Source organism: Mizuhopecten yessoensis, unplaced genomic scaffold (genome assembly GCF_002113885.1).
Source record: "Mizuhopecten yessoensis strain PY_sf001 unplaced genomic scaffold, ASM211388v2 scaffold6307, whole genome shotgun sequence".
Classification (NCBI taxonomy): Eukaryota; Metazoa; Mollusca; class Bivalvia; order Pectinida; family Pectinidae; genus Mizuhopecten; species Mizuhopecten yessoensis.
In genome coordinates, this window is record NW_018406484.1 from 467,666 (window position 1) to 477,862 (window position 10,197).

At 34.4% G+C, this 10,197-nt stretch overlaps 1 protein-coding gene across 1 annotated transcript; it reads left to right on the forward strand.

The window, feature by feature from the left end:
• Positions 1-766: 766 nt before the first annotated feature.
• LOC110451927 (atrial natriuretic peptide receptor 1-like) lies at positions 767-5,775 on the forward strand. The gene is made up of 7 exons (XM_021500160.1): positions 767-919; positions 1,221-1,361; positions 1,807-1,999; positions 3,241-3,430; positions 3,974-4,057; positions 4,984-5,075; positions 5,638-5,775. Exons 1-7 carry the CDS (start codon positions 822-824, stop codon positions 5,728-5,730), a joined length of 891 nt encoding a protein of 296 aa, XP_021355835.1. The 5' UTR covers positions 767-821; the 3' UTR covers positions 5,731-5,775.
• Positions 5,776-10,197: the final 4,422 nt, after the last annotated feature.

Here is a 10,197-nt window from a genome sequence, read left to right on the forward strand (position 1 = left end):
TTACAACAACACATGTACATTACAACTACACATGTATAACAACACATGTACAACAACACATGTACATTACAACAACACATGTACATGTACAACACCACATCTACATTACAACTACACATGTATAACAACACATGTACAACAACACATGTACATTACAACAACACATATACATGTACAACAACACATGTACAACAACACATGTACATTACAACAACACATGTACATGTACAACAACACATATACATGTACATCATACTCAATTGCACAAACATACTTATTGTACGATACTATCAAACTACACTTAAAACACTTTTACATATTATTTAATTTACATGACATCTCGTATAATATTACAGTTATTGTATATAGTTGCGGCAGAGTATTGGACCACTGTAAACAGATGACTTCATCGAGTAGGTCTTTTCTCCTCGCAATTTAGCTCAATAAGCCAATGTGGTTTCCGGATGATACTCAGGGGAATGTATACATGTACTTGGTTCAACTTTTGTTTTACTATGCTTTAAACGTTAATTATAGGACATGCATAGCAGTTTCGCTAATATAGTATGGCCACTGTGTTATATGTATTTATACAACTATATAGTCGTCTACTTATTTATCGCAGATGACAATAATATTTTCAATGAATTTTGATTTATCTTGAATATTAATATTGATAAAACGTACATTATACTTATACAGAAATCATCGCCCGTGTAAGATACAGGGAGAATCCACCGTTTCGACCGCATTTAGCTGAAAACCATTATATTAATACAAACAGCAACGATGTAGACAACGTCAATGATGCATTGTCCGCCATGACAAACCTCATGATGTCTTGTTATGCGGAGGAGCCGGAGGACCGTCCCTGTTTCTCAACCATCAGGAATCACATATCGAAACTAAATAAGGGAAGGTAAACACGTTATCCTCTCAGTGGAAACGGGACATGCAATGGACATCAACCACAGATTTAGTTGTATATTTAGTTTGCTTTTCATTTGATATTTTAAGGTACCAAAACAACGAATATGTACATGAGATCCTCGCGCTTGTAAAATATCCTTCGTTGTTGATGACGAAGATTATTTTCAAAATAAAGATTAATTCCAAATTAACAATTAATTATCAGTCTAAAATTATTCATAAAGAAATGTTGGGTCACACTAAAAATAGCCGCCACACTCTTGTTATTGCTTGTTTTGTATTGACCACAGGAAGACGAACATTGTAGATAATATGATCACTATGTTGGAAAAGTACGCTAACAATTTGGAGCATGTCGTGGAACAGCGAACACACGCACTCCTAGACGAGAAAAAGAAAACTGACTCTTTGCTGTACAGAATGTTACCAAGGTAATCATGCATTGTGAAATGTGTATAGTTCGTGTAAAATAACAAATGATTCTTATGTGTAGACTTTCTTGTTATATCGTTTCTGATGTAAATGGGTTCAAATTACATGTAAACATAATGACGAAGCCCTAACATTTCTATTGTAATTGGGTAAAAAGTTACCTATTTAACATCTTGGCGTTTTCCTAACGTGTCACTCTAATTAGAAACAAAGTAACATGTAACAGATTGACGTAGCGAAGGAATAACCTGATTTTATATCAGCGTAAAGCTGCCTTTATGTTTGTCATCATTGTGGATATTTCTTTGTATGTCCTGTTTTTATATCAGCGTAAAGCTGCCTATATGTTTGTCGTCATTGTGGGTATTTCTTTGTATGTCTTTATTTTATTTTTATATATTTTTATATTATTATTTCCTAACACTGACTTAAATTTGCTTACAGAGTTGTGGCAGAAAGGCTCAAAGCTGGAGAAAACATCTGTCCGGAAATATTTGAATCTGTTACTATTTTCTTCTCTGACATAGTAGGGTTCACATCACTTTCCTCAAACAGTACCCCAATTCAAGTGGTGGACTTCCTTAACGATCTCTACACCAGTTTCGACATGGTTATAGCCCAATACGACGTGTACAAGGTAGGCTAACACACACCACTTAGCTCAACATCATATGTCTTGAGCAGCCTGGTACTAATTCACCAGTGTTCCACTGCATATGTTTCATTTGTCCACATGTCATAGCTTTTGTAATAGCTGAAATGTATTCAGATGTATAGATGTGAAATAGTTATAGATTATCACACTGTGTTTTAAGGGGTTTGTCGACAGAACAATTTTCTCATTACGAGCACGTGGAAAAACGAAAGGTCACCCCAGAAGCACTCGACATTTCATCCACGCGCGGCGATAAGAAAATTGAAAGAACTACAAACCCTGAATTCTTTGTGTGATTAACTGTTTATCATCTTTATACGACTACTTAAGGATTAACTTGAATATATTTTTTATGTTATGGAGATATAACCAATAACCAATCTAAATAAACAGCGCAACGGTTTATGATGAGAGTACACTTCGGTTTTTGTGTTAATAGCTCCATTACATAAAAATATATTAAAGTTAATCCTTATAGTTTAATCTACTATACACAATCCCTGTGGAAATCCATTTTTCCTTTTCTCTTAGAAATTGTTACGCCACTGTGTCAGCCAATCAAAAGCGAAGTTACAAACGGCGACGTCAATTTTTACGTTATGGGCTGATAACATATTTTTTTAAGCCAATTAAAATGCTTGTTACCAGCAAGATTAAATAACCTCATAATAACATATCTCCCTAATTACTTCTAGGCTTTATAATCATAGAGAGCCTCGGTCTGAAACAAACGTTAACAAATAGAATTTGCGTGGAGGAACACATAAACCTTAAACTATGTAGAACGATAGTGTGATGCTATCATCACAATATTCTTATCCTATTTTGATAATGATTTCCTTATAGCGGACTATTTTCTTACGCAGAACATCGTTGTTTGGATATCATTTCCAATTCAGGACGTCACCTGGCGCGAGCAGATGTTTATTTCCAAGAAAATACATTCCCAAATTTGGAAATTCATTCTCAAGTTGTTTTCAAGTCGTGCTCATTTCTTCTTGAGTATTCTCATAATCACAACTACATGAAATTGTCATTAATATATCCTTCTATCAGTAGATTGTATAAAGTAGTATACATATGATAATAAATGAACAATAACAGTTTGTTCTTGATTTTTTTGTTTCCTGTAACGAAACCCAATTGATGTAAATGACTTATAATTGATATACGCACGTCAAAAAACGGTTTGAAACTTGTACCTAGTTAAACATTGATATTAGGTAGAAACCATTGGAGATGCTTATATGGTCGTGAGTGGACTCCCTCTGAGGAATGGCAACCTTCATTCGACGGAAATAGCAAACATGGCGCTGGCTCTTCTACAGTCTGTGGATACGTTTGAAATAAAGCATCAACCGGGCATGAAATTGCAGCTAAGAATAGGCATCCATACAGGACCCTGTGCTGCCGGTGAGTATACAAACCTTATACGAAACAAATAATGAACTATTACATTTGCTCAAATGCAGTGTGTAAAACACGAATGCTGTTGTAAATTTTTATATGACTTTTGTTGGTTTCCATCATATCGTCTAGATCACATCGCTTAATATGTCTTATGAGTCGACAGTCAAATTTTCCCGATGAGTTGCGACCCACCTGAGGAACTGTGTTCCAAGGTTACAAGAAAAACGAGGAAAACAACTCGTCTGGTGGGTCTCAATTGTAACTCCGAGGGAAACTAGTTTGACTTTGGACTGACAAAGCATAACACGATTGTATTGTCAGTTGACCAACATGACCAGTCAACAGTTTATTACGTGACAAGTCGAGGGGTAGCAAAGATAAGTAATTACGTTTGGTACAAAATTAGAGAGTGCGATTAGTAATATCAGGAGGAAAACAATCAAAACTACTAAATATACAATTCCATAAAGAGTCAGGTAACATCACAGTACATGATGCAAAGTCCAGTTTCGTCATAAAATTGTATTAAATTGATTCAAATTCCAGGAGTAGTAGGCCACACCATGCCAAGATACTGTTTGTTTGGGGACACTGTCAATATGGCCTCAAGGATGGAATCAAATGGGGAAGGTAAATGTTAACAGCTTTTCTTTCTTTTCATTATCAAGTTGGGTTCTTTTCTTGAATATTTTGACTAAGATTTTCTTATAAACGCTATTCTACATAGTTCCAAAAATTCTGAATCTATAGATGTGTGTAAGTCTTCTTTCCATGCTCACTAGGAGTATACCATATAAAAACAATTACATGCATACTAATGTGTAAACATGTAATTAGATAAGTAACCCAATTTATATTTCTAACTAAAACTAAATTTTATACATTTTATAAATCTACAGATTTCATGGTTTTGTTATCAGGTCAGTATGAAATTTCGTGACTTTCAAATCTTAATAATAACTAATCGTTTTACTAACCGGTTACCTGTACGATACAGGTCGCATTACAAAGTTGTGTTGTACATATACAATACAGAAATTATAACAAGTTCTCTTTATCAACCGTAACGATCACTACGGTCGGAAACAAAATCATTGTTTGCTCACAAATCTTGTACTTAGTCGATGTAGGCTCTGCAGAAGACTTTAACTTAGGGTAGTATACCACATATCTGTCTTGTCTTGCATTCGCAGCAATCGTAACATATTGTTGATAATACAATGTTGTCCTAGCTTTTATACTACACACCCCTGTATCGTTTAGCTGAATGTATCTTAATCCTTTAAGATACATGATGAACTGAACCGTTATTTATGAAATTATTACACTGAAAATGGAGCAACTTAATATATTTAGTTTTGATTTTTGATTTTTACTTAAAGATATAATTATCTATCAGTATCCTTGTTAGTTTATTGTTATCGGGTATGTTATCATGTGACAGCTTCTGTAATTACCCGGTCTACGGATTCATCTTTAACGCACCTTTATTCCGTATCCTGATCCATATGAATTAGTAGCGCCCATACCTATATTGAATTGTTTTGTTCATACAGCACTAAGGGTTCACATGAGTAGTTCGACGTACAAGTCGCTGTGTCAACATCAGGGCTACGACATTCAGGAGAGGGGTAGCATGGAGATCAAGGTACGATTAGTATAGGATTATCAAAAAACCACATATAAGATAAACCGTGTTATTATTCACTGGCTGTTTATTTATCAAACCTTGAAACCCTTTTTATACTTTGTTTTTACAATAAATTAGTCGATTTTCTGATTATTTCTCCTATACAAGGGAATTATGTAATCAAAGGCATGTTTTGATGATCTCTGAGAAAGAAGACACGAAAACAACTAACATATCAAAAATGTGAACAGTGGTGGTTGCTCACGTACTGAAGATGTTCTACCGAATATATTTATGTGTTTAAACCAATTTTTATAGTTTAATGAATTTATTTCTAAGTTTATGATCGACCACTATTACTAAAGATAGACTTGGTTACTGGTAGGACCCCTCATTTTATAAGCTGTCCTATGGAACCCTCAAACTGAATAAAAAATACTTTTCTTAAACATTGATTGATTACGCCTTGCTTACACCAAATTAAAACTCAATTATGCAACGTCTTGTCTAAATCAAAATCAAAAATTTCCTTTATATTTTAGAAACTGATTGAATGAAGTTTTAATATGACTATTTCCAGGGGAAGGGAAAACAGACCACTTACTGGTTGCTGGGTAAGTCATGTTCGGATAGGTCGTTGAAGTCGGTTGTACCAACGACGTTCATGATGTGAAAGGCGGAGAGATGTCATTTACCTCTGTCATTCCTTTATCTTCGGACCAAAGCACGCATTTCATTGATAGAATACATCCATACTGTGGGATATAGACAGAACAAATCATAACCCGAAGGTGACATTTTTAAGTTTATAACGTGGCCTTGCAAAGTGCTTAACTTCAGAAACATTGTATCCCTGAGGGTTATAAACTGCGTCATCACTGGGCGCATGGAAAGTGTGACAAAAGTGACGACACTATAGTACCCTGGTTACACTGCATAAAGTGATGACGCGATGATGACGTTTTCTGAGTGATAACGTGTTTAATCCGTATCTAGGTAAAGGAAGACAGGTTTGTCTTTTCCCTAGTCAAACTTGAAATGTACCTGTGAAGTGTGTGAGAAACAAAATCTGACAGTGTAATATTTGATCGGAATGTTTTATAGTTCACCATGTTAAAGCACAACTCCTGAACTACTTGTAATAAGTTCTTGTCTTTGCTTTGTTTCAGGAATTAATGATGCGAGTATTGTATACTACTGTTGCGTTCTAAACATACCGAAAATAAATTACAAAAATGCTTACCTGCAGAAAGAAGATATTCTGTAGATAAGTAATTATTACTGACATAAATTTGTAAAGAACGTATTTTTAGTTTTTACAACGTAAGTTTTATTCGTCGTTAGATATGTGACTCAATCAAATGAAGTGTACGGTAGACATTAATCAAACACGATAAAATGTCTTTTCCTGTTGATACTGTAATATTGAGTATGGTGTATAGTGATGACCTAATATCAGAGGTAGTTAAATTATAGAGGTTATATATTACGTAATCATACATTAAATTATACATTTTATACAACGTACAACAGTCACATGTGAAGAAAGAAATGCTTGAAGCTACATTTCTACATAACATACAGCCAAAATAAATACTCCAATAGGATGCGATTCCCAAAAGATACATTTACCAAAAGATGCAATACAATATCAGCCCAATTTGCACTCGCCAGGCACCGAAAATGCTTGTCCGCTTGGTGGCGTTCCACTCGATCGGAATAAATGTTACACCGGTAGGCTACCCAAATGAAGCAGGCTCAGTGTTTTTACGTAGAAGTGATATCAGCTTGATTTAATGTTAAGTTAAATGTATCCATCAGAATAATTATCATCGTATCAGATTAAATGATTTCTTATAATATGAAGATCAATTTGGAATTGTCGATTCTAGTTTTAGATACCCGTTTGGAATAATATCGATCTTTTCATTCCAGAAACAATGTATGTATGATTTTTTTGGTAAAGTTTTACATATTCTAAAGGAATATATTGATCAGATTTAACACAAATAGCAACGAAAAAGTTGCTGATAACGGTAAATGATTACATGGAATAAAAATACCCGAAGGAGTAAGATGTTAAGGTCTTAAAGAAACGAGGCAATTTACCTTCATCGTATAAAATATACCTTCAGAAGAAAAACTCTACTGGTCCCCATATCTTCATAAGACAGACACTACAAGTCCCATAACTTTCATCAAAATGATTCCGATTCCCCAAACCTTTATCAGGGAGACACTAGTGGTACCAACTCCTTTGTCAGATATACACAATTGATCGTTGCAGTTTAAGGTATTTTTAACACCTATGTACCATTACAGGTCGGGATACTGAAGAGGAAAACCCCCAGAAAACACTTTATTTCAGTATATAGAATAAATAATATGTAATGTGGAATTAAACGTTTTACCCCACCTTATAAATGGTGTAAAGGTAAATAGTACATGTCACGTAATACATAACAGGAAAGGCATGGTGTACAATAAAAGGCGGAGTTATCGCCCTTATTCCGTCTTTGCATATTGCAGAGTTATCTGCTCTTGTGAGTAGGTATTGATTGTTACGTCATTGGTCAGAAGTTCTGCCTTCAGTGTGGTTCGGCGGTGAATTGCGGATATTAAGTAAAAATGATATATCGATATCGGAGAGGGGCATTGTCAGGTGGATACAGGGTTTTCAATCTAGAAAGTACACATTCTCCTTGATTGGACATCAACCAAATCCTACAATGTATATAGACGTTAGAAAATCACTGCTCCAGGGCAGAGATTAGGTCCTTTAGACACCGATGTTTTGATGCACCAGACATTCATTCATAGATGCTTCATATGCATGAGAAATAAAAACATTAAAGTTTGTGTTGTACTGGATATTGCACGTTTGCTGAAATAATACAATCTGTATCTAATTGTATTGTCATTTATTCCGTCTTTTCGTATTGCAGAGTAATCTGCTCTTGTGAGCAGGTATTGATTGTTCGTCATTTATTTGTGAGAGTAGCGTCATATTTTTTTGAGAAAACGACGTAATTTTCTTACACAAACTAATGACGTCGCAATTAATACCTACTCACAAGATCAGATAACTCTGCAATACGAATAAACGGAATATATTGAAGGAGGATTGTTTCCGGGTAAAAATTATGTTGAGAAATCAAAAGTATCCAAGTGATTTTTTGTTTTGCAATTTAGTAATATGAAGAAAATGTATGGAAAAAGTATAAAAGATTTTGAGAGATGTTTTAGCCGTTATGATATTACATAATAGCCTTTATTCAATACCATACAGTAATGTGGTTAAAGAAGCAGAACTACGTCATTGTTGCGGAATGCGTGATAAATACGTAGTAACGTATCCTGCTATATAATGGATACTGTACAAAAATTGATAATATCACAGATGATATAATTTAAGTAATAGTGGAGACATGTTATTGTGTATATTTTTACAAGTTATCCCTCGCCATGAATATGCTGATCTTTTGATTGTTCAAAAATTGGGTTGCTAGTAATCGAATGAAGAGTATGGACTTTACACAATGCATTCAGTTACAGTTATGAAAAGAAATTGTAAAACAGCACTGAAACGTAAGGTATGTCCCTATACCTCATATCATTTCATATTTAATTTTATATGTGTTCTTGAGTATTATTTGTAATATGTTCAAATGTGTATGTGTTATTATGTTTTCTTCGCCGTTACTCATCATTTATGGAAGAAATAAAGGAAGATTATAAAATGATGTCATAATGTATTACATTATTTCCTGATGACTTTACTGCGACATGTGACTAAATATAATGGATGTACAAATGTACCTGTTACTAAAGAAAACATAACCATTTCCCCATCACATCTAATTTTAACAAAGATTTTACCGTGTAAAGTGAGATGCTGTTGATGATATTATGAAGAAGCAGCGAAATGGTGGTCAAAGTAGTCAAAACTTCTTGAAAAAAATGTGTATTAATCAATAAACAGATATCAGCTGTTTGTGGCATGTCACTTACATTAGTCGATTGTCCAGTTTATTTGCATACTTAATGTATCCCATTTAAGAATAAACTAGATATTTAAGTATTCTGAACAAATATTGCATATTGAATATTAAAAGAAACAAAAATTTCTACCTCTGCGCTTTTACATTTATAATTCAAGTCAGATCATGTGTCCATTGATAAACCCTTACATCGTTATAAGAATCCTCATGATATGTTTTAAATCTAATCTATCCAGACATACAAACAACTCCTGATCAGAAGGTTTTTATTCATTTGTTTTTTGTTATTATGAAATTACTAGACAATACTGTTTATAAAATGTAAAAAAAAAAAATAAGTTTAAACTGTAAACACGTCTTGTCATTTTACGATGTAAAAGCCTCGTGCCCTCTTGTCGATTATTGTGTATAGCATATTAGCCATATACCTACAGAGGAATGAAAATCTAACTTCATAAAATTATAATTACACTTTGTATTATTAACAGACGACAGTGTGTGCTAGGAATGGGTAAGTATCGGATACTTCAGAACATCCGTGTGCTTGTGGCATGAGCTATAGAATATTCAAGTACGGGGAGAGTTACGTTATTACGATGTTTGTGATTTGCATGCCCAAATAACCATAATGAGCCCCGAGCATTAACGAATCATCCAGAGAATAAACAGAAGAATACCAGTCCACTTAATAACGCATCACCCGGTACATATTTCATTTTACTTGACGGGCTTTTTTAACAAATTACAGCCATGTTGCATTAGTGTTCGAGTGTACGTGTACATGTAGTTCTCTCCTAGAAGTTAAATCTGTAACCTGCGACCTGTGCTGATTAAGATGTTAGTTGCTTTGTACTTCGCCTAAGTGGTCTGTCTATACCTTTATCGTCAATCATACAATTTTACTTCATTGTTTTTCTTTGTTCCATTAATTAACATGTCATCACTTTGAAAGCTTTCAACATCGTTTTGAAATGCATCCTCGATATCCAGGGGCTACGCTTACTTTCGCTCTCTACACCCCTGGCATCATCCTCGATATCCAGGGCCTACACTTACTTTCGCTCTCTACACCCCTGGAATCATCCTCGATATCCAGGGGCTACACTTACTTTCGCTCTCTACATCCCTGGAATCATCCT

What these genes read in the sequence shown, in the direction of transcription:
- LOC110451927 (XM_021500160.1), top strand. Translation starts at nt 822, where the DNA reads ATGACAAACCTCATGATGTCTTGTTATGCGGAGGAGCCGGAGGACCGT. An exon ending in CTGTACAGAATGTTACCAAG is followed by an intron (nt 1,362 to 1,806) that starts GTAATCATGCAT and finishes ATTTGCTTACAG; the next exon opens with AGTTGTGGCAGAAAGGCTCA. An exon ending in GATGGAATCAAATGGGGAAG is followed by an intron (nt 4,058 to 4,983) that starts GTAAATGTTAAC and finishes TTGTTCATACAG; the next exon opens with CACTAAGGGTTCACATGAGT.